At 30.3% G+C, this 23,879-nt stretch overlaps 1 protein-coding gene across 2 annotated transcripts in view; it reads left to right on the top strand.

The window, feature by feature from the left end:
• Positions 1 to 21,534, top strand: part of LOC143252723 (carbonyl reductase [NADPH] 3-like) — a 35,411-nt gene extending 13,877 nt beyond the window's left edge. The window contains exons 4-10 of one of the 2 annotated variants that reach the window (XM_076505300.1): positions 679 to 857; positions 6,245 to 6,357; positions 10,243 to 10,368; positions 12,923 to 13,064; positions 14,854 to 14,917; positions 16,590 to 16,636; positions 21,226 to 21,534. In XM_076505300.1, the coding sequence (XP_076361415.1) occupies positions 679 to 857; positions 6,245 to 6,357; positions 10,243 to 10,368; positions 12,923 to 13,064; positions 14,854 to 14,917; positions 16,590 to 16,600 (635 nt within the window). In that variant the 3' untranslated portion in view covers positions 16,601 to 16,636; positions 21,226 to 21,534. The remainder of the gene's footprint in view (positions 1 to 678; positions 858 to 6,244; positions 6,358 to 10,242; positions 10,369 to 12,922; positions 13,065 to 14,853; positions 14,918 to 16,589; positions 16,637 to 21,225) is intronic. The other variant, XM_076505299.1, reaches the window with a different exon arrangement.
• Positions 21,535 to 23,879: the final 2,345 nt, after the last annotated feature.

Here is a 23,879-nt window from a genome sequence, read left to right on the forward strand (position 1 = left end):
AAGAGCTATCTGTGCTTTGCTCACCACAGGTATCAAACCTGGTTTTTGGCAGTATAAATCTACATATATACCACTGTGCCACTGGGGAGGTGATAAAAAAAAAGTTAATATTAGAAACGTTTTTTGTAGTTTAATGTATTTCATTATTAGAATTTTAAGCAATAATAAACCATGTGTAAAATGAAAATCTTAAAGTGCTTAATTTAAACATCACTTGTATTTATCAGAATTAAACATATACAATTTATGAGCTCAGTGTTTGAAACACTGAAAGTATTTTACAAGGTTTTCTATATATTTATGAAGACAAACACACATGTTCTAATATATATATATATACTTCTATAGATCTAAAAATGAATTATTAGTGAAAGTTTGTTATTTTTTTCAGGATTTTCATATATTTTAGTTTTTTATGTGTTACAACATTATATGTGTATGTGTCTATGTTTTGAAGCTCCTAAGAATTAAATACTTTTTTTTCTCAGTTTCATTCATTGTTATTTTTCATTTTAAAATTACTCTTTTGTGTATACAAAAATAAAGTCATTAAAATCAAAATACTTGGAAATATAACATTGTTAATTTCATTCGGTCATAGTCGTTAAATTGCTGGCTCATATCTTTTATTTTACGTATGCAATTATTTTAAAAGATGACTTGTTTTATGACTTGTAGCAAGAAATGAAAACCGTGGCAAAAATGCTGTTGAACAGCTTAAAGAATTGAACGTAAATCCAATATTTTATCAGCTGGATGTCACTGATGCAGAAAGCATTTATCGACTGAAAGAATTTTTGCTAAAAGAATATGGAGGGTTGGACATACTTGTCAATAATGCTGCAATTGCATACAGGGTATGTGTTTATATGCATATAGAGCTAATGTATAAATGATTTTTGAAATAACATTTCAATTGTTAGTGGAATATGAGCTGATGTAAATAACCTATTCACAATCAACATTGGTCATCTAAGTGATACTGAACAAAAAAGAAATATATTTTGAAAAGTAGTCTATGTTATAAAACATGTTATATGTTAGATTAATTACAAGCTCTTACTTTTTCATTATAACTTGAAATTCTGACAGTGTTAAGATTACATCATGACACTAGACAGGAAAAATGTCATTTTTGTTAAACAGCTGTTAGCAGTGCAGTGATGAGGACTAAAGGAACTTTTCCTTGTAGCTGAGCTGCTTTTAACACGTAGCTTTCTGTACTGTTCCATGATGCAACTTTATGCTCTTACTGAAGTTTTTTATTTTTTTTGGAAAGCCTATTTTGGGACTGTGTGAAAAGATTTATCATTTGGGAAATTTTAAAAATAACTTGTTTTTAACTCCAAAAAAAGAAAAGTTAAAAGATAAGATAACACTTAAATGACTTACCAAAACATAAGAGAGAAAGGTGGGAATAAATGCCATAAGTGTAAGAAGTTCATACTGACAGAGAGGTCAATAGGAAAGCTAGAGAGATTGTTATCAAACAAATTGGGAAATAAAATGAGTTTACAAGAAACAGATAGTTAATAATGTTAAAAGTAACAGAGAAGATCTGTTTAAGCATGTTAGTGGAAAGCATGTCATTAACATTTTGATTAGGTTCTTAAAAGGTAGTGATGGCAGGCTTTTCTGAATACTATAAGATGGCTGAAGTTTTGATTATTCTCTTCTTTTGGAAACCCTTAGCATTTTATGGGAAATATTATAATTTACCTGATTCATGTTTTTAATCCTTTGGTGGCAAGTAGAAATAAATGAAAGATTACCAACAGATAAATCACAAGGCTTGTTTGTTTGTTTTTTGAATTTTGTATAAAGCTACTCGAGGGCTATCTGTGCTAGCCATCCCTAATTTAGCAGTGTAAGACTAGAGGGAAGGCAGCTAGTCATCACCACCCACTGCCAACTCTTGGGTTACTCTTTTACCAACGAATAATAGGATTGACCACTACATTATAATGCCCCTATGGCTGAAAGGGCGAGCATTTTTGGTGCGAGGGGATTCATAACCCTCAGATTATGAGTCGAATGCCTTAACCAATATGGCCATACCGGGCTTGTAAATTAAGCACAAAGCTACTCAATAGACTACCTGTGCTATACCCACCACGGGTATTGAAACCAGATTTTTAGCATTGTAAATCCGCAGACATACCGTTGAGCCACTGGAGGGGAAATCACAAGGCCCACACAAGATTTCAAAGAAGATTAAATATAAAACATACAAGCTTATCCCTATACATTTTGGGTGGGCTAGTAGATAGTAGACAGGTATCTGAGGATTAGATTTTAGCTATTGTTACTTCTAAGTTATAAAAGTAGTTTTAATTGAAATTATAGGCCAATTAGTTTTACTCTGTTGTAAGAAAAAATTCTTGATTCTGATAAAAGAACATAGTACCATAAAAGAAAGCCAACGAGGATATACCAAAGGGAACTCTTACCTTACTAATATATTATATTTTGTTCTGTTGGTGTTACTTGTCATTTAGTTGATAGGAAGAGTGTGAAATTAGCATACTTAGATTTTCAAAGTGCTTAGTAAGTTACAAAAAATCATGTAGGTAGGGACTGGAGAAAAACTAGAAAATCCTATAAGTAACTGAGGGGTCAAAGTGCATATGTCATGATCTTGTAAGGAGTACCATTTAATTTAGTATTATAAATCTGAGGTCAGAGTAATTAACTTATCATTATACTCTGCAATTCTTGTTAGAGAAGAAGAAATACCAATAGAGTATAGAGGGATGTTGTAAAAATCTGAGTATATGCATTTAAAAGATTCTATAGAAGTTAAATAAATATAATACGGAAACTGTATTTTTATTCTTCACAAAAACTTTTCCAACTACTCTGACTTATAAGACTCAGAGTGACATTCTCAATTTACAGATATATCTTTAGCACAAATACTTTATTAATTGATTGAAATTTTTGTACACAAGAGACGTACTATTTACCAAAAGCTTGCCACATTTAATGAATATATGCATAATAAATTTGGAATTATGGTCAAAATTACTTTTGTCATATGGGTTGGGTCCAATGGAATGATTATTGATAATCAAAAAAAGCAAAAAAATGTTATCACAAAAGAGTTCAGTCAAAATTTGAGTCTTTGTTTTTTCTTAGTTACATTAAGAGTGTATTAAGTAAAGTTTGATGATATTAAATTCTTGAATATTTCTAGCTGTGTTGATAATTTTGATGTATTACAGAATAACATAAAATACAGTTTTGCAATAGCATGGGACCTAAGTAAAAAAAAAATATTAATACCAGTTCTTATCATTCACATACTTATCAAACCTTTTCTTACACTCACTTAAGTTCACTGCTTCTATAATATCTGAAGGCAATTCATTCCAAAGACCAACCACCCTTGTTGAGATGACTTCTACCCTGCCAGAATTTATATTTGTGTCCCCTAGTTAAACTATTCTTACTGTTAAATATGAAAAAAACATGATGCATCAACACTAATCAATTCCATTTACAATCAACACCTCAACCAGATCCCTCCTAACCCTTCTTTATTCAAGAGAAAACAGTTTGAGAGATTTCAGCCTCTCCTTGTATGATAACCCCCTCCATCTCATGTACCATTCTAGCAATCTTTCTCAGAACTCTTTCCAATAAATCAATGTCTTTCCTAAGGTAAAGAGCCCAAGACTGAACACTGTATTTCAAATGTTGTCTAATCAGTGACCTACACAATAAAATTATAACCTCTTTAGGCTTGTATTCAATATTTCTGTAGACATAACCTAGAATTTTATTTGCCTTACTACTAGCAATATCACACTGCTTGGATGTTCTTTAGAGACTGGTAAGCTTGTATACCATGATCCCTTTCATTCAAATTATGATAACCTACATCATCCTGTTCACAGCTGTCAACATCCAAGACCTTGATATCATCTGAAAAATTAAGTAATTTACTGACCATTCCTTCATCTATATCATTAATACAAATTAAATACATCAATGATCCTAAAACTGAGCCCTGAGGTACACCACTTGGGACATTAATCCAGTTTGACTGAACTCCATTTCTAACAACCTTCTGCTTTTTGTCATCCAACCACTCTTCTGTATAATTTGCCAGTTTATCCCCCACACCTATAGAAATAATAATTTACAAGCCCTTCATGTGGCACCTTGTTAAGTGCTTTCTGAAAATCCAGATATATCAAATCTACACCATTATCCTCATTTACAGTAGGTAGTAGCCTTTTCAAAGAATGTCAAAAGAATTTTAAGAGAAGATTGACCATCCAAAAACAATTATAAACTTTGTTAAATGATTTGCAAAACATTTCCATCTAATGTAAGACTTTGACAGTATTTGTCATTTCCCTTGAAAAGAGGAGTTACATTACCTAACCTCGAATCCTCTGGTATCTGCTTACTATTCAAGGGCTGACAAAAAAAAAATAGTAAGTGGCAGTAAGTAGTAAGTGGCTCACATTTTCATTCTTTAACCTCCTTCAAAATTCTTGGAAAAATATTATTGGCTCAGGAAACTTATTGTCCTTTAAACTTCCCAATTGTTTCTTGACCTGCTCAGAATTAATGCAGTCATCTTGTTCAGTTTTGTTTTCATTTATCAACCTTTCAAGTTGTAGAATACTGTTTAAATATTCATTAGTAAAAACCAAAGAAAATGCAAAATTGAATAAACTAGCCATCTCATAATCATTAGATACAAGCCTTTATCACCCCTTAAGGGTCTTACCCACATCCTGGCATTAATGTACTTAAAGTATTGCTGTTGGCTGTATTAGAAGCCATGTCAGTATTTCACAGGGATTAAGGGGGAATTAATGTCCTCTAAAATAAAGAGTGGGTATAAATTTTATTTTTTATCAAGGATGGGTGTGCAAAGACAGTTGTGAAAGACCATTTAATCCCTTGTTATTTGTACATTATTTATAACAGCATTGATGAACCATGGATAATCAAGTATAATAAATAGTGTACTTTTATAAAATATCCCCATATTTTGTGAACACGTATTTCTTTTTTAAAGTATGTGATCTCTATCCTGAAATGAGATGTTTTTATTAGCACATGGCCATTCTTAAAGCCTATATTTATTACTACTGTTTGTAATGGTTTTGGCCACACAAAGTACCATTGATTCAAACACACATTTATTTGGAGAAAGACATTTTGCCTTGTTTTAAGCATGTGTTTTTTGATAAGCTTGTGATTTCTTTCTGTTATATATCCATGTTTGCCACAGTTGTGAACTAAATTTAATGAGATTCAGGAAGAAGAATTTTGTTGTAGTAGATGTAAATATCTTAAAGGAGCAGGAAGGTCATACTTTTTTTTACTGTATTCCTTGTATTTTGAACATGTATTAATGTAAATATTTGTATAATCAACTCCCTCAGCAACTGCAAACTTTATAAAATTATATCTGATACCCACCTTTAGGTCTGACCTATATTTAATAATTATAACATTCTTTCCCTACTGGAAAAAACTAAAATTTTCCAGTACTTATTGTATGTACATATTCCTCTTCTTGCAATTTTTCATCACAAAGATAACAATAGATATCCTCAGAAGAAGCAGTACTCATCAAAATGATAATTCTTAATGCTCTAATATACTAAGTACTAACTTTGAAGTAAAAATAGAAAAATATTTTATCTTGTAATAAAACTTCTACTAAACGTTTTAGAAAAAAAAAAAGAATTTTGTTGTATTTATAACTGTTAAAATCTATAACTTATGAAACTTTTTGTTTATTACTCCATACTAGAAACCGTCTAAACTCAGTTTTCAACTACTGATGTGGTCTATAGATCTAAAGTTTGTAAACATAAACTACAAACAGGCTACATGTTAAAAAATGTTTGAAATATTTAGCTCAGTGAAGTGACCAAAACTCATTAAACTACATGATGGAGTCAAAATATTGCACTGTTAAAAAGTAATATAAAAAAAAAAGTGTTTCAAACCCATTTACCAGAAATGTAAATAGTTTACTTACAAAAGTGAAATAGTTGCTTTAAAATTGTTGTTAATATTTTGTCTCATATGTAAATAATATTTCAGAAAAAATAAATGATTTTGATCCATTTTGTAGAATTTTTAGGAAGAAATGAAAGAACAAATCAATTAGTGGAGTATAACTGATTAATCAGCCCAACAATTAATTAGAAAATTCTACTAATTGTCTAACTCTACGTGACATTAAAATATTTTGTTCATGTGGATATAGATTTCATCTGAAATACCAGATGCAGACCAAGCAGAAAAAACTATCAGAGTTAACTTGTTTGGAACATTGTGTGTTTGCAAGACATTGTTTCCAATATTGAGACCCCATGCAAGGTAGTACTTTTCTATAATTGAACGTGAAAATTCAAACATACATCAAGCTGTTGAAATAAATTACAAAAAAAAATTAGATACCTTAAGTTTTATATACACATAAAAGTTACAGGTATATATAGGTATATATATATATATATATATCAATAAAAGGTTTAATTTTGCAAAGTTATGAAAATATTTGAACAAAGTTGGAAGTGATAAATCCTTTGCTTTATATGTATGTAATTGTCAGAAAATAATGATTGCTGTAAATGGTAGTATTGAAGCAAAAGTAATATATTTACAGTTGCTAAAAATAAACAAATATTCCTGAAAACCAAAACTTTTATACCTTTATTTTTGATAGAATATGAAAAGTGTAAAGTCTATTGTAAAGTAAGGCAGTTTTGTATTTTGAAAAGTGCAGAATGTTAAAAAACGTGCAAAACAAACAAACTTTAAATGAAGATAATATTTCTATGATGATGCTCGATTTTTATTAAGTGTATTTAAGGAATTAATGTTACAATAAATTTAACTTTAATATGAATTTCAATTCACAAAAAGCATTAGACATTACAATAGAGACCTTGATCAAGTTCAAACTTACATAACTATTACCACTATTATTTGAAGATGAGTTGGTCATATTTGGTATGTATACATAACTGTTTAAGTGCATTTGTTATTTTGATATTGTAAACCAAGATAATTACATTATAAGAACTTAGCTTATATTTCCTAAATATTTATAATATTTTTATCTCTTGCACTTCCTCTAAAGTAAATGTATGTTTGTATTTCAAACATGTTTCTTTCTGTTTCTATCAAAGTACAACTTTTGTTGTCACTGACAAAGACATAATGTCAATAAAAAATGTATGATTTAAAATTCAACTGCTGAAACCTATGCTAGTTTTCTCTGCTATCTAAATATGTCCTTATGATACAGAATGACTGAATCTTATTTAATTTATTGTATGATAAATCCTAATATTTGCATGTTGGCTTTATACTTGTGTATAATATTAATAAAAACAAATTTATTTCAGATTTAATGGCATTTTAGTGATTTTGCTTTGTTCATCAAACTGTACTGGTTATTTATAGATTACTATAGCTGTTTAATACATGAGGATAACACATGACAAGGGACTCTAAGGATTAGACTCAAATATCAACTTACTATATAATTTTTTAGGTGTCCTACAGGTGTGCAGTTGGTTTGCTAAGGATCAGTCTAGAGGTTTGTCAGGTATAAATGAGCACACTGACTCATGTGAATTTTAGCTGATAATGTTTTAAGTTTAATTATCACTTTAACAGTGAAGTTAATAAGCTTTGGAGATTGCTTGAATAAGTAGTGAAAGAAACTATATTACAAGTAACAAATGTTTGTCATCATCAGGTACAAGTAATTTACATAGATTCAGGAATATATATAGTATTGAACAAAGAGATCACAGTAGCTGAAGACTACTTAACAGCTTAGTAAATGTATCTTGGTGCTCTAGGGTATTAATCTGAGAGTAGGACTGTTTTGTTTAATTAAGATGGCTTCTTTTATTTTATTTGTTTGTATTTGATTATTGTTTAAAATTACAGTATTTTGAATAGTTATGCTGTGATCCTTGGAGTTACAATAATGATAAACATAGGAGAACTTTTTATTATGTTCAGTGAATCTGGCTTTCTTTTTTCTTCAGTTTCTTCAATGTATAATTCTGGACAGTTGTTACAGATTATTTTATAAATAATGTTGGTATCTTGTGATTATACATCATTTTTATTTAGTAATTGTTTTAGTTTAAAGTTGAGTTTTTGAATGAATTTAAAGTTGGCAGGAATTTTATGTTCAATGGCAAATTTTGACCAAGTGAATTATTGTCGAACTGATTTCAAGGATAAATGGTAAAATGCAGTATAATATTTTGTTGTTTTTTCTATTAGTGTCAATTTCGTTTTTGGTTTGAGATTTTAGGTTTTTATTTTGGTGGTTATGTGAGAATTTTTGATAATATCTATGATAACATGCTTATAAGATTTGTTTCTTCATTTATATAGTAAGTTGAACAAAGTCTTGTAGCTATGTATTATAAGGTCTTTTAGTGTATTGTTTTGCTTGAATTCATGGTTGTAATTCCAGATGATGTAGAGTCTTGTGTGAGTGATTATTCAGTGAAGTTTGATACTGAACTCTGTAGAAATAGTACACTTTTAATAAAGGTTTTTTCATTACTCATTCAAGCCAGTTCCAAATTTTATTGTTTAAAAATGGATTTCTCATCATCAAATAACAATTGTTACCAAGTCATGGTGTCTGTTAACAGTAAATTGTTCATATGTTTGTTTCATTTAAAGTAAAATCCAATTTCAGTAATAAAGAATTCTTTGTTTTTTGTTTGCCCCCCACTAATAAGTGGGTAAGTCTATGGATTCACAATGCTAAAATCAGGGGTTCGATTCCCCTCGGTGGGCTCAGCAGATAGCCTGATGTGATTTTGTTAAAAGCAAACACACATACGTTTCTGTTTTCTATAGTTTATATATATTATGTATATGTTTTATTTAGTTTTGTTGGCAGCAGATCATTGAATGTCATGTTCCTTTTTCATTTTGTATCTCTAGGTGTAGTTATCTGTAATTATGGTCGACTTTTTTAATCCATTATTTCCAATTTGTAGTGGATCATATGATTCTGTTATTTTATTTGAATATTTGTGATTCACTGGTGAATGATCTTTATTTAGTTACAGTACCTTATCTGGCACAGGGCTCAATTTGGTGATGGTAGATCTGTAATAAAATCTTAATTAAAATTTACTTTTGGTGAAGTACTGATTACAATTTCTCAAACTACACTATTTTCACCAACTGTTTATAATTATTGTAAGTATATCATTGTTTAAGTTTTTTTATTAGTACAAAGGATATGGTGTTTAAGCAGTTCTGGACTAAAACAAATTTCTTAGTAATAATTTCGCTTTTGCTTGACAATTTACATCATTAACTACATTTTATAAAGTATTTTCTTACTAAGTAAAATAAAAATTATCATTTTAAACTCTTTCTAACAATTTTTTTCAGAGTTGTTCCATTTATTCTATTTGATTGAATTTATTTTCCCCTCTTAGTGGATCATAATTTAGGGTTACAGTGTTTCACTGAGTTTGTGCAAGTTTCTTAAGAATATTTTTTTTAACGGAATCATGTTGTGTCATCCAGCTGATTTACATTAAGTGTTAATATGTTTGACTCTGTTGTTCTTCCACTACATTAAGTATCATTTATTCTATTTTCAGCACCTAACTATAATTTATTAATATATTCCCCATAAATTTTATACTTTAAAGTTGTTGCCAGGAGCTTAACTATATCATAAACTTGTTTATATTTTTGATTCTGAAAACATTGAGAACGTTTTATCATAATAAGGATCTACCAGTTATGACACTTCTAGATTTCATCACTTTACTATCTATATTTCTGTGCAATGACCCCAAAATATAAGAAGAGATGTTGTAATTCAATGCTTTAGAATGTTCACATGCATTTCCATTTTGTAATGTAGAATATGTTTATGTCAAATTTTTTTAAATTAACATAATCTGTACTTCAGTTACTTTGCTGAGGCAGTAATGCTGATGTAGAAAAGCAAAATGAAAATTACAAAAATGTCACAATACCATTTTCACAAAATTCCCAATTTTTATTATACTTTATTATGCTTCAAACTTTACTTCCATAAAATTATATTTGTTTTCACTAATTTTAAAGATTGACAATATAGCTCTTACTGTGCACAATAAATTGAAAGGAAACTTTATTTTTGTGAAGAATGTCTATATCATTATGTTGCTAACTTCATTTTGTGGTGTTAACCCAATCTGTTTTCTTACTTAGAGTAGTCAATGTGTCCAGCTCAGCAGGAATGCTTCATAATATTCCCAATGAAAAGATTCAAGAAACTTTACTGTCACCTAAACTAACTGAACAAAAGCTTTGTGATATAATGAAAGAGTTTTTGAAGTAGGTTTTCAATTAACAAAGTTTATGTTATTGTATTTGTTGTTGTATTTTGGGCTTAATAAATCTATTTAAAACATTTTATGCAATTTATGTTCAAAATAATATGAGAACATATAAAAACGTTTAATATGCATAATTTTTATGAAGATCATTAGACCAAAGAGAAGTTTTTTTTTCAGTTTTGATAAATATGTATATTTTTAAGTTACTTAGTATGTTTGGAACCTTCTTTACATTTCACAACTCATAAAATTTAAATAATTCAATTTATTTGCTTTTATAAAGCTATTTATTATCTTATGGTTTTGAAATATGCTTTGGAAAGTTTGTCAAATAACACCTAACAGTTACTTGAGCTGAATATATTCAGTTGTAAATTAAAACTTTTCTTTATAAAGTTAGCATACTTGAGTAAAGAGTCAAAACACATACTAACCTGTGTAAGTGTTCAAAAGGTGTGGTACATGAAAACTAAAATAACAGTTATATGTACATGTTTACATGTCAATAAATACATCATAAATTTCATACCTAAAGATTTTTGTTAAACTGAACAAAAAGAATCATAATTCCATTATTCTAACCCAAATTTCTTAAATTAATTGATTCAGTTAGAATACTTGTTGGTACACATAGTGGGATTGTGTCCATATTTAAAATTCACATATATTACTACAGTCAATCACCTAGAATCACTGGTTTTAACTAAACATTAAAGCAGAGTAATTGGTGTGGTTTCCTGAAAGGTAAATATATTGGTAGTGTAGTACAAACAGCCTTTGAGACACAGATGAATCCCACGTTTTTATATCTTCACTGATAACAAGTTTTTGACTTATATCATTAAACAAACTGCATGCATCCTTGAAATTGAGAATGGAATTTCAAGTGCTGAAAGTGCTTGAAAAGGAGCTTTTTAAAAAAGTATTTTAAAATGTTATAAAAGCAGTAAATATCAATATATCCAACTTTAATACATGTTACAGAGCTGAGCACAATAAATAAAGATTTCTCTTCTTTTTGTTTATGTTCCTATGTTGAACAAATAAATATGAATTCTATAAAATTTGAGTGGAATCCAGTTGATTTGGATGTAAATTTTATTTTCAAAAAGTCCTTGAAAAATATTCAGAGAATGCATAGAAAAGCCTTGAGATTGATCTGAACAATTTGTTGTGAACCATCTTATGTATCTTATATTGCAGCTCTCTCTTTGTTCACAGTATTTTTATGAAAAATCTTATCTTATGCTTTGTTTTTATATCTGTCAAATTGGCAGCATTTGAATGAATAAAATTTTTATTTCTTTATTGACAAACGATGATTTACATGTTCCATTCTGTTTATGTTAAGGATATTCATATACACATACAGGGGTGAAATTCTTAAAACACAAAAGTAAAGGTTCTCAGCTGGGTGAAGTGGATCAGTTTTTGAAAAAGGAAAAAAATCTATGCAAAAATGTGAAAAATAACAAAATAGCTCAAATAAGTCTTAGTACTAGTACCATCTTAAAAGATACATTCTGGTATTCAGTACCAGCAAGAATTTCACCCCTGTATATATACACGTATATATTTGTTTGAAGCTTGTTTTGGTATTTTGTGTGCATGCATATTAGTTTTTTAATATTTGTAGAAACACACAGAATTACCTAGAGTTTTGCAGTTACAATTCATATATTGTTAGAATCACGTAACAAAACTGACATTACAGTTGAAAAACACTGCTGTACCTTGCCATTCCTTAACTAGAAATGAATTTAAACTAGAATTTACCTTTATTTAGGTAAATGTTTTAAAAATTTTGTGCAGGTGTTGTTTTCTTTAGCCTGTTGACATCAAGACAATCTAAATATAAAATGTCTTAAACTTTCATCAGTCATGTCTTGTATAGAGATTAAATACCACAGCAGTCTCTGTAAATGTTTAAACTAGCTTGATTTTGCGTCTTTATTATTACTCTTAGGATGTGTGAGTCATATCCAGTTTGAGGGTTTATACAGAGTTTGTACAGATTCTAGTCTCACTCTTTTTTTTCTCTCAAGTATTAGCAGTCAGAGAAATTCTATCAATATACATAGAAGTGAGCCAGAAGAAAGACACTCTATTGCAGTATTTGCTTTTGTTTTGAATCTTTTCATTAAAGACTTTAGTTCTTGTTATAAACTTCACACTTTTGTTTTTGATTTTTCCTTAACAGTTGGCCCTATTGTGAAGCTTTGGATTTCAGAGTTGGTGAGTTGCCTTCAAATCTGTGCAGCACTGTAAAATGTCCATATTTTAATTTGTGGGTGCATTATAAGAGTGACAGCCAATAACTTAGCGTAAGTTGTTGGGTTGTGGTGACTAGCTGATTTCCCTTTGATTAGTGGTTTAAAAATTAGGAATGGCAGCAAGTAACTTTAGTAGATTTCTGAGAAACACGAAATAGAAATACTAAATTATTTCAATCTTTGCAAAACATATTCCTAACTCTAATGTGTATTGTGGATACTCATAACTTACATCTAATCAATGTAAGTATAGGTTTCACAATTTCACTATCACAACAGGGATTCCAAAGCAGGACTGAAACAAGAGAAAGGTTGGGCAAGCACAAATTATGAAATGTCCAAGATTGGTGTTACTGCTCTAACATTTTTGCAGCAGAAACAGTTTGAAAAAGACTCTAGAGAAGATCTTGTGGTGAATGCTGTAAGTTTTAACTGTGAAACTATTCTTTAAAAAATCATTTTACTGGTGTATAAGTCAATTAACAGAGTAGTTTTAAGGCATGCCAAGGAACTACTGTTGTTGAATAGGTCTCAATTAAATTATTGATATGTGTATGTTTGTTTATGTATGTATGTTTGTGTGTGTGATATATATATATATATATATATGTATATATTTCAGTACTTCTGATTTACTGAAATAAAGATGTACAAGTTACTTGGCTGCAGATGCCATGAATGTACACATATTTCACATATATTACTGACAAATAATGTAATAATAAACTGAGCTACATTATAATAAAATTTGAAAATAAGTAAATAAATTTTAAAAAGAATGCTTATTAGACAATAAATGATGAGGTGTATTTTTTAAGTTTTTTTATTTTAATGTCTCAATTGTTCTCTGAAGGTATCTCTGTCAGTGACCAATTTTCTTTGGATGTGAGTCTGCTAAGAAGCATTTTTTGTGTGCTAGTTATTTTGTTAGTATATTAACTTTGCGTTAAATTATTTGTTTGTGTTTGAATTTGGTGCAAAACTATATGAGGGCTATCTGCACTAGCCGTCCTTAATTTAGCATTGTAAGACTAAAGGGAAGGCAGTTAGTCATCACCACCTACCGCTAACTCTTTTACCAACAAATAGTGTCACATTACAATGCCCCATGACTGTAAAGGGTGAGCATATTTGGTGCAATGGGAAGTTGAACCTGTGACCCTCAGATTATGATTTTTCCTAAATTCAGCTTAGCAGATTTCAAAAATAATATTCTTATTTTTTCTTTCACATACTTTTTACAAATCAAGAAGAAAAAAAATGGAAATTAAATTATTTTGTTTACCATGATGAACATTTATTATTTTTGGGTTCTAGAATGATCATTAAGACACTCATGTCATGATTGGTCTAGAGAAGTCTATAGCCAGTGGTTGTCAACATTTTTAGCTTTACAAAATGTGACCCAATTTAAATGAAAATAATAGACTTATGTAGAAGTAAATATGACGTTTTTTTAAATTTGTACATAATGAAGAAATATGGATATAATTTTCAGATTCAGTGCACAGGAATTACTGTAGAAAATGTAAAAATATTAAGGTAATAAAACCATCACAAGTCTATGTTATTAAGCCCTTATTTTTATAAATATTAATTTCTGTAGAGTTACCAGTGGCATATTTAGGTAGGGACTAGAGGGGGCTCAGCCCCAGGGACCCTGGTCTTAATGGGAGCCCATTGATAATTTTATTCTACGTGAAATTACATGGGATGTAGGGCCACAAAAATTATTAGCCCCAGGGCCCACACAACCTTAAATCCTCCACTGAGATTATCTACTGTAAAATGTCATCCCTGTTACCATATTCATGAAATTGTATGTTTTATTGTCTTTGTTTCCTTATGACAAAACCTGTATACAAGCCAAGTACTCCAGTCTCACTTGATAATGTATTAATTTGTAAAATTCAATTTTACCAAAAACATTCATAAACAGGTAACATCAGTTACAACCGATAATTTATTTTAATCTTTGTTAGCAATTATAATGTTCTGGTAAACAATAATAAATGTTTTATGAGGTAATCTATTCAAACTCATCCCCTGTACCTTTGTTATGAAACTGCAATATGGCAATTGCTGATTATATTATAAATAAGCAATTTGTTTAGTGGCAAAAGTTTCAAGGATGTTAAATTCAGTAAAGAATGTTATTACTTATAAGAAGCACTGTGAAAAATGTTTTTCTGTTCATGAACTTATTTCAGGTACATCCTGGCTATGTGAGTACAGATATGACAAATAGGAAAGGCATTCGAAACACTGAACAAGGTAAAAAAGTACTGCTAATTTTGTGTGCTGAACAAAAACAATATAAATTTTATATTACATGAATCATTCCAAGTTTTAACTCGTGTATTAGCAAAATCTTTACTTCCCAGTAAAGTTTGATTGTCTTAAATATTTTTAAACAGTGTTTGTAAGATAATTATTTTATTGTAGAGCTACAAAAATTGTCGTTTTGAATTCTGTAAAAGTTTATATCTTTTCTTTGTTTGTTAATTTTGTAGTTCTCATAAGATTCACTTGCAGCATTTTTGGCATAGTTCAACAACTTTACTACCAGCTGGCAGGTATTATTAGAATTGTTGCTTAGACACCTGCCTCACAGAGAAATAAAGTTGCTTCATTCATTAAATTATTTTCCAGTGAAGGTTCCAGTAAGAGGGCTGAAAGCTTACAATTAAAGTAAATGTATTTATGGTTAATGTAAAGAACAGTCCATGTATATTCTTTACAAGAGCTCTCTGTTGAGCAATTTCTATTAAAGCTCTTCATCACGGCAGCCAATAGTCCATTTATATATAGCAACTAAGCAGTTCTTAATTAGTTTGTTTTTTTCAAACTGCTTTGTTTCTTTTTATGGTTTCAAGCCAAGTATGAAAAGATATAGTCCTTTGTGCAATTTTTTGTCACTTATGGGTTGAAAGATAAAAATGTTAGTTTTCAGATGTTATTATATGCTGATACTTAAAGCTCCAGTATATGATACTATCACCTCTTAACTTACATTGAGATCTTTTTATGTTTTTCACATCTTTCAACTTGAAACCATGCTTAAATGTTTTATTGTCAGTTAATTTTTAAGCATAAGAATAATTAATAGAGATTTTTTCCAACTTTTGTTATATGCTGACACTATTAGAGGGATATCAGTCAAACTCTGTACATGTTTTTATCTCTCTCTAGATTGTTGTTTAGTGAAGTATTATGTGCTAGTTCAGGTTTATTAGGGGATAAGTAATTACAGTTGTGCATTTTTTATTCAATAATTACGTACCATATATTTATTTTTGCAAATTATCATAGTATAATAGAATTAATATTTAATATTTGATTTTTAAATTTAACCACATAGTTTTGTAAACAAACAGTTTGTGAGATTCCTTAACTTCTTTTGCTTAATAGTGCAAGATGGTTTCTTTGTGTGACACACAATAGAACTGTTATACAATCTTGTCTGTCACATCTTGTTATCTTTAGTCATTTTTAAGTGAAATTGAACATGTTATAAATTAAAATTGCAAAATAAATTGAAACAGACCCAATCAAAGCTGTAAAAGAAATTAAAAATCGAATAACCTTCAATACATTTGTCATCAGAACAAATCCACACAATGACATGTAAGTTGTTAATAATGAAGCTTGAATATTGTGGGAAATGATGAATTTAAACATTAGCTGACCAGTGTACAACAATACTTACTAAACAATAAACATTGAGAAACAGGAAAAAAACTTTTCTTACTAGCTTACAGGATGACAGCCCCTTCCTCTGTAAAATAAGTTTAAAGGCCAATGGTTGTGTACACTAATTTTGAGCAATTTCGTTTTCTTTATTCACTGTACAGAAACCAATAATCTGGATATTTAAGTGTTAAATGTTTACATCTACTTGTCAGTGTTTTGCTTGAAATAATTTTTTACATCTCTCTTGATTAAGATGGAATATAAAGTGACAAGAGGAGTTGAATACCATATTAAAAATCAGTAAGTGTTAACATCCCCAGTAAGCTATTAGTGGCAAGTTGAAAATAAAGCCAATTAGGCATTACCCAAGGATGGCAATGTGTAGTGTTGGCATAATACTTCATTTGTTCACACAAAATCTGTAACATGAAATTACTTGCATATTCAGAAAGCCTGTTTAATATCTTTTTATCTCACTGGGGTTCAGTTTATGATTAGAACCAAAATAAAGTTCAGTGTCATTTTCTAGAATAGTTGTGCTTGATGGGGTTGCAGTGTTTATATCAAATGCAAACAGTTTTGGGCTTTTGTTTAGTTTGTATGTTCGATTTAAGCACAAAGATACAGAATGGGCCATGTGTGCTGTGTCTCCTGCAACTTTGGAACCTCAGATTTTAACACTGTATGTCCTCAACTAAATTGCCAAGCCACTTAGGGCTGTTGTTTGGAAAACTTTAGTTACTTTTTACATAATGTAAAATCCAATATTAAGGCAGAAATATTCCTGAAGTACATTAAATTTGCATTCATATTCTAGTTCTTGACTAGTAGGCAATAATTATATTTTTATAAAATTTTAAAAAGCACTTTAAATTTTGTTATGTAAATTTTGTCAAACAAATGATTTTGAATTTCATTACTATTTCATAACAGTCACTTATTTGTGCAAGTTATTATTTGCTCTTTGTTTTGCATTTTTGAACATTTTATTACTATTTTATAATTATTTGGTCATACTGTACATTTTGTATTAGTTATTATTTATACTTGATTATGAGTTTTTTAAAATGTCACTGTTATTTTAAAATTTAGTTATTTAGTTGTACTTTATTTTATATAAATTATTTGCACTTATGCATTAAGTGTCTTAAATATTAAGTGAGGAAGTATTAGTGTGAAACTTCATTAATTACAAAAGTTATTTCCAAAACATCACAAATTTTTATAAATGTATAGTTTTGTAATTCGTTAATAGGCATGTAAATAGCTCCACAACTTTCATGTATATACTGCCAAGGAAGTGTAGTAATTATTTTCAATATGTATAATGAGAAAATACAGTTCAAGAATGAGCTTTATAGTTGTAACTGCTGTGTACAGGTAGTTGTACCAAGGATAGTATGAATAAATTAAACAATTTTTACAATAATCACATAAAAGTTTCTTTTAATGAACATGATTAAAGTATTACATGTTTTAAAGAAGACCTATAAATGACAAGAACATATTTTATGTACCTATTAATATCATGGATGAAAATGATAAAATTAGTATCAAAGTGATGAATTATTTTACTATTAAGTGGAACAGTATTACCATAAGTGAGATACTAAAATGATAAATATGCATTTACTGCAATGTAATTTTCTTCATTTTCTAGAAAGACCTAAGAATTAAATGTAGTTAAAATGAATTATTTAAATTGCTTAAAAAAATATTTTTGAATTCATGTTTATTGTATAAGCAGTAAATCATGGGAAGAAAGATGATGTGATAGGTCATTTTGGACAATTTAATGTAACACAACTTAAATGAAGATTTGCCACAGAAATATAAAGCATCAAGATATGCATTATATTTATAGTCTTGAGAATGCAATTAAATTTTTATAAGTAAGTTGTGAACAGTTTCTTCCACATGACCTCAAGAAAAAATAGTGTTGTTACAGTCAATGTGGGTATTTGAAACAGTTTGTAGTATAAATTGTGTAATCTACAGGCAAAATATTTTGTGTAAATGCATAAGCAGTTACAGAGTGCATTCTGCCATGACCTGTTGACTATTGTGTCAATCATAATAATGGTATTAGATATTATAACATGCAACAACTTATCAAGGGTTACTAAAATCTCTGTTACAATGCCAATATTCAGTTGAGAAATGGTTGCTGACCTACAGTTATGACAGAGTGTTCGTACCCCTGCGTCCCGAGTAGGTTTTTGCTCATAACTTAAAATGTATCACAATTGGGCTAATAGACATATAGTATATTATAAATATTACACTAACACACATCTACATAAATTTTTATGTAAATTAAACGACAAATAAACTGTTTATAAACAAATAACCAAAAGTAGGAGCAGAAAGTGTTTGTACATTTCAGAACGTGTGAAAAAACTGATATTCCCGAAAAATTTTGTTTAGTTTGGCAAACAAACTACATTATACCATTCCAGAACCAGACACTTGGTTCATAGTTATTGGAATTTAGCCAGCAAAAAATTTATTTCCAGCAATTTAACGCCGTCTCCGTCATTATCTGCTTGGTCATCATGGCGAACAGGAAACAACTGTCCAGTAATTTAAAAAACTGAATTATTGTAAAATACAAGTCTCATGTGTCCCTTTCCAGTATTGCTACACAACTTGATGTGCCAAAATCTACTGTTCAAAGCATAATTGTCAAGTTTAAGCTTACAGGATCAACTGCTAACCTCCCTCGTTCCAGACACCCCACCAAAATTCCAGAGAGAACCAAGAGAAAGGTTCTCAGAGAAGTTAGTAGGAAGCCTTGTTTAACATGTAATGACATACAGAAACTGGTAAGGGAAACTGGGGTTGAAGTAAGCACCTCTACAGTTACACTCTTCTGGGTTCAAAGCATGCCATCCTCGTAGAACTCCATATTTATTGCCTGTTCATCTAGAAGCATGATTGAGGTATGCAAGAAAGCATGTAGATAAACCTTTTACCTGTGGGAAGAGTAATCTTTGGTCAGACGAGACTAAAATCGAGCTTTTTGGCCACAATGATGTTCACAATATTTTCCATAAGAAGAGGGAAGGAAATTTTCCAAAGAACACTGTCCCTACAGTTAAACACGGAGGTGGCTTGATCATGCTGTGGGGTTCCTTCAGCTATTCTGGTGTAGGCAGCCTTCACCGTGTCAACGGAATTACAAAAAAAGAAGAGTACGTTGATATAGTATGCACTGATATCAAGAATGATGCTCAGAACTTGTGGCTTGGGCATCATTGGATCTTCCAGTACGACAATAACCCTAAGCACACATTGAAATATGTGCAATCCTGGTTGCAGAGGAACCATGTAAGTGTTCTGGAGTGGCCATTGCAGTCACCCGATCTCAACCCAATTAAAAATGTTTGGCATGAGTTGAAGAACAGGGTTCATCAGCATCATCTGCAAGAGTTGGAGGTCTTCTGTAAAGAAGAATGGAAGAAAATACCAGTCGGGTACTGTCAAACGATCATGGAGGGCTATGAGGAGAGATTGAGCCAAGTAATTCACCTGAAAGGCTACACAACTGACCATTAAAGTAGATGCACAAACACTTTCTGCCCCTCCTATGTTTGGTTATTTGTTTATAAACAGTTTATTTGTCGTTCATTTTACATAAAAATTTGTGTAGATGTGTGTTAGTATAACATTTATAATATACTGTACTTTCATTATCCTAATCGTGATACTTTTTAAGTTATGAGGAAAAAACTACTCACGATGCAGGGGTACGAACACTTTCTGTCGTAACTGTATGATAATAGACCCACATCTCCAGAAATCATTATAATCAGTATTAAGCAGGAAAGATATTTGAGGAACATGGTAACCAAGCAAGATAAAAGTGGCTGCCTCATAAGAAATTTCATTGTGAGAAATGCAGTAAATAAGGGGCAGAGAACCATCATGCATGAATATGATATCTCTTTGAGGTTCTGAAAATGTGCAATATCTTGTGATAATGTTGTTCAACTATGGCATCCTTGGCATTATTTGTTTTTTAAATATCTGCTACGTTTACTGTAGCTATTTGAGCCTCAGAATTTAGCATTATAAGTCCATAGACTTACTTCTATCCCATCAATAGACCACTTTTGATGACTGCCAGGGTTTTTCTTCTGTGGCCTATGAATTTTCAGTGGCTGAGATGCAGGATATACCATGGTTAGTTTTAATCAACTACAGTACATGCATACATTCTTATGTAAACAGTTTTTTGACACCTACTTCTATCTCTGTAATATTCTGAATGGTGTGGTGAAACATGAAAACTTTCTCACCTAGTAAACCTTAGATACTGTTTGTGCAATATATAGATTCTACAGAGGGTTTCAGCAGCATGAGCACCTTTACAGTGATGTCAAATAATGTTTATAGATACTCTGGAAAATTGGCTACAATTCTAATCTGACTTTCTAATTTATCTACTGACAGCAGCAACTATGGATGGCCCACATCTTTTGTTGATCCTGCAAAAGTTAATTCCGGAGTGCTGCCTTAGTATCATGATTGTTTTGATTATATTGTTCTTCTGACATGACCTGTTGCTCCAATAATAATATTTTCCTCCACTGCTAACCACCGAATAATAGTTGTTTGTTGTCTCCAGTACTTATAATTCAGTCTTAATTTTGCTATTTCCAGAAAGCACTGGAATGCATTTTTTATAACATTTTATGCAAAAAAACAAAATGTTTTGCCTGTGTGATATGGTTTGCCTATTTCAAATACCATACTGATTTTTCACTTCAGAGGAAACTTTGAAAATTTATGTCCAGTATGCACTGATAGTAATCTTATTGTATATAGGTAGTATTTTTTCAGATTATTTTTCCAATATATATAATATTTTTATTCCTGTATCTCAGGTGCTGAACCTGTTGTGTATGCAGCATTGTTGCCAATTAACATCACATCTCCAAAGGGTGAATTCATCTGGGAAGATTCTAAAGTTGTGTCATGGAGGAGAAACCAGTGTTAAAGAATTATTTGACTGCAAGTGAAATGTAGTATTTCAAAAAAATTAGGAAAATAATGTCTATTGTGAAGCTGTTAACTGTACATACATGTGTGTATTTGGTTTTTCACAGTATAATTACACAATTCATTTAGTGTTGAAAATATTGTATAACTTCAGAAAGTATTTGACTGATTTATTAAAATCAAAAATAACCCAACTTGCCTGAAGGTTATATTTTACAGTTAAAGAGCTAAATACTTATCAGAATGACATTCTTGAACTGTTTTTAATGTTACATACAAAGTAATGTTACAGACTAAATAATAATTGATATGTGAAAAGGGAAGTTCTAGAACCTTAGTTAAGTATAAGCCTTACTTTTCATTTATATGTAAATTACAGAAAATGTGTTGAATTGGTGAGATTTCTAATAAACTCATTTAGTTCGCCTTCTGCTTGCTAAGCCAGTTATTTAAGTATTATGTTAGTAAAATATGGCATAAAAGTACAACTTAAACTTGTATGGTTTGTGATTTGTTATTATCACTAGCCAATTACCCGTGGCACCAATGCTCACTTGGGTGTGTCAGTAATTGTTAGGGATGACTGTGCATGATGGCTATGAGTGATGATTTTCAGCTTTGTATAATAATCTCTGTTGAATTTTTTTTTCTTGTCCAAAGACAAAAGACATTTACTTATCTATTGATGAGCAATGTGCATATGCAATATTTTAACTAATGGTAATACTACCTAGATCCTCAAAGACCTTGCACCTTACCTTATCATACACCACTCATTTTATTGTTTTTTTCTTTTTTATTAAGTCCTGAAAAATTATTTTTTAAAATATAATTTTTCTTAAGGAAGAATATAAAAATGCTAATTGTTTTACATTGTTTGTTTTCCTTTCACTTTGTTACTTAACAATGATTTGAGTGGCAGGCAGGGAGTTGCTCATCCTTCATGCCAATGTATTGATGACATTATCTGGGCTTGCAACCAGTTATGGTGTATTTCCCTCCCACCCTGTCACACATGTGGTTAAAATAACCTTTATGTTCCACCAACAATGACACTGATCACATATTTTGTACCATATAAAATAAAACTTCCAACTGCATCTACAAATTAAATAAATGTGAATAAATAGGTCAGGTTGAGTGTTTTGAAAAAAATTATATTCAGTAGAATATAAAATAGTTGAATTTTACATCAACTGTTTTCTTGAATCTTAAAATACACCAACAAAGAACCGGAAATGACATAATAGATAATACAAAACTGTTTTTGATGCTATTCGTCCATTTGTAGCTCTGTTATTCGTGAAAAACAATTATATCTATGTGTGATGTACTGATTACATGTTTGTAAACAAATAACACTACTTCAAGAACATTTTTCCAAGTTTTTCTCAATTTCTGGCCACAAATGACAGTTGATTACTTGAATATTCAGTAAATACTTGAAAAACTGATAATACAGAACTGTTTCTGTTCATCACTTTACAACTATGTAAATATCAAATGTGTGTGTGACCTCTTCACCTTTGTTTTACTCCACTACATGCAGTAAATTAAGCTGCCCATTTTTTTTTCTGTACATTCAAATGGAGAAAAAATAAAGTTATTCATGACAGGAAACAGAAGTGGAGCAGGAAAATTGTGACCCCTAATGCAGATTTACATGCACACAGGATAAAAATTTTGCAAAGTTGGGGGTTGCACATTGTGTAATAAAAACGTTTTTTCAGTATCATACTTATTATCAAGGGTTTCATTATTGTATGATGATAATGGAACTGAAATACTTTAAGTCAGATATTTTAACAGTTGCCAATGTATCGTTTTTTTCCACATATGCTTTTTGTTTGTAGCTGAATTATTGATTAGTTAACAACCTCATATTTTGAACATGAAAACACATACAGGCTTCTAATAAGAGCAATATCAAGAACAATTATCTTGTGTAGAATAAAAGCTGCAGGTACAAGTTTATGGAAGCAAATAAACAGTTAACAACTTTTTCAATCCCCTCCTCCTCTACAGCACATATTTTTACTTATGTAATGACCAAAATAATGCATGAAACTGAAGGGTAGAATCTCAAAACAAACTTATCAAAAGTAAATTTACCTTAATTCTGTTTTGATACATTCTTTAGCAGTGTACTGTGAATTAAACAGTATCTGGCACACAGGTCAACCAAATGATGTTTGTACACTGAAATGCTGCAAAGTTGCAGCTGTGGACATCATTCTTGTACTAGGTACCTCACAAATGTATTAACCCAGAATCAACACAGCAGTTTTATGCTTGTGTGAACAAATGCAACACTGATTTGGAATTAGTTCCACTGTTAGTTAATGACACTTTGAGCAACTGTAACCAGTCTTACAACAACCTGCTGGATTCAGCCAGCTTCCATTCATCCAATAACTCTCCACATGAGAAATAACCAAATGTTGTCTGAAGTCTAGCAATAGTGCATTAACAATTTAGTCAAGGAGCCAGCACCATGAAAATCAGTTTTCCTCTACTTACAGGAATAAAGGAGAAAAAT

The sequence above is a fragment of the Tachypleus tridentatus genome, chromosome 6, assembly GCF_004210375.1.
Source record: "Tachypleus tridentatus isolate NWPU-2018 chromosome 6, ASM421037v1, whole genome shotgun sequence".
In the NCBI taxonomy this organism is placed as follows: domain Eukaryota; kingdom Metazoa; phylum Arthropoda; class Merostomata; order Xiphosura; family Limulidae; genus Tachypleus; species Tachypleus tridentatus.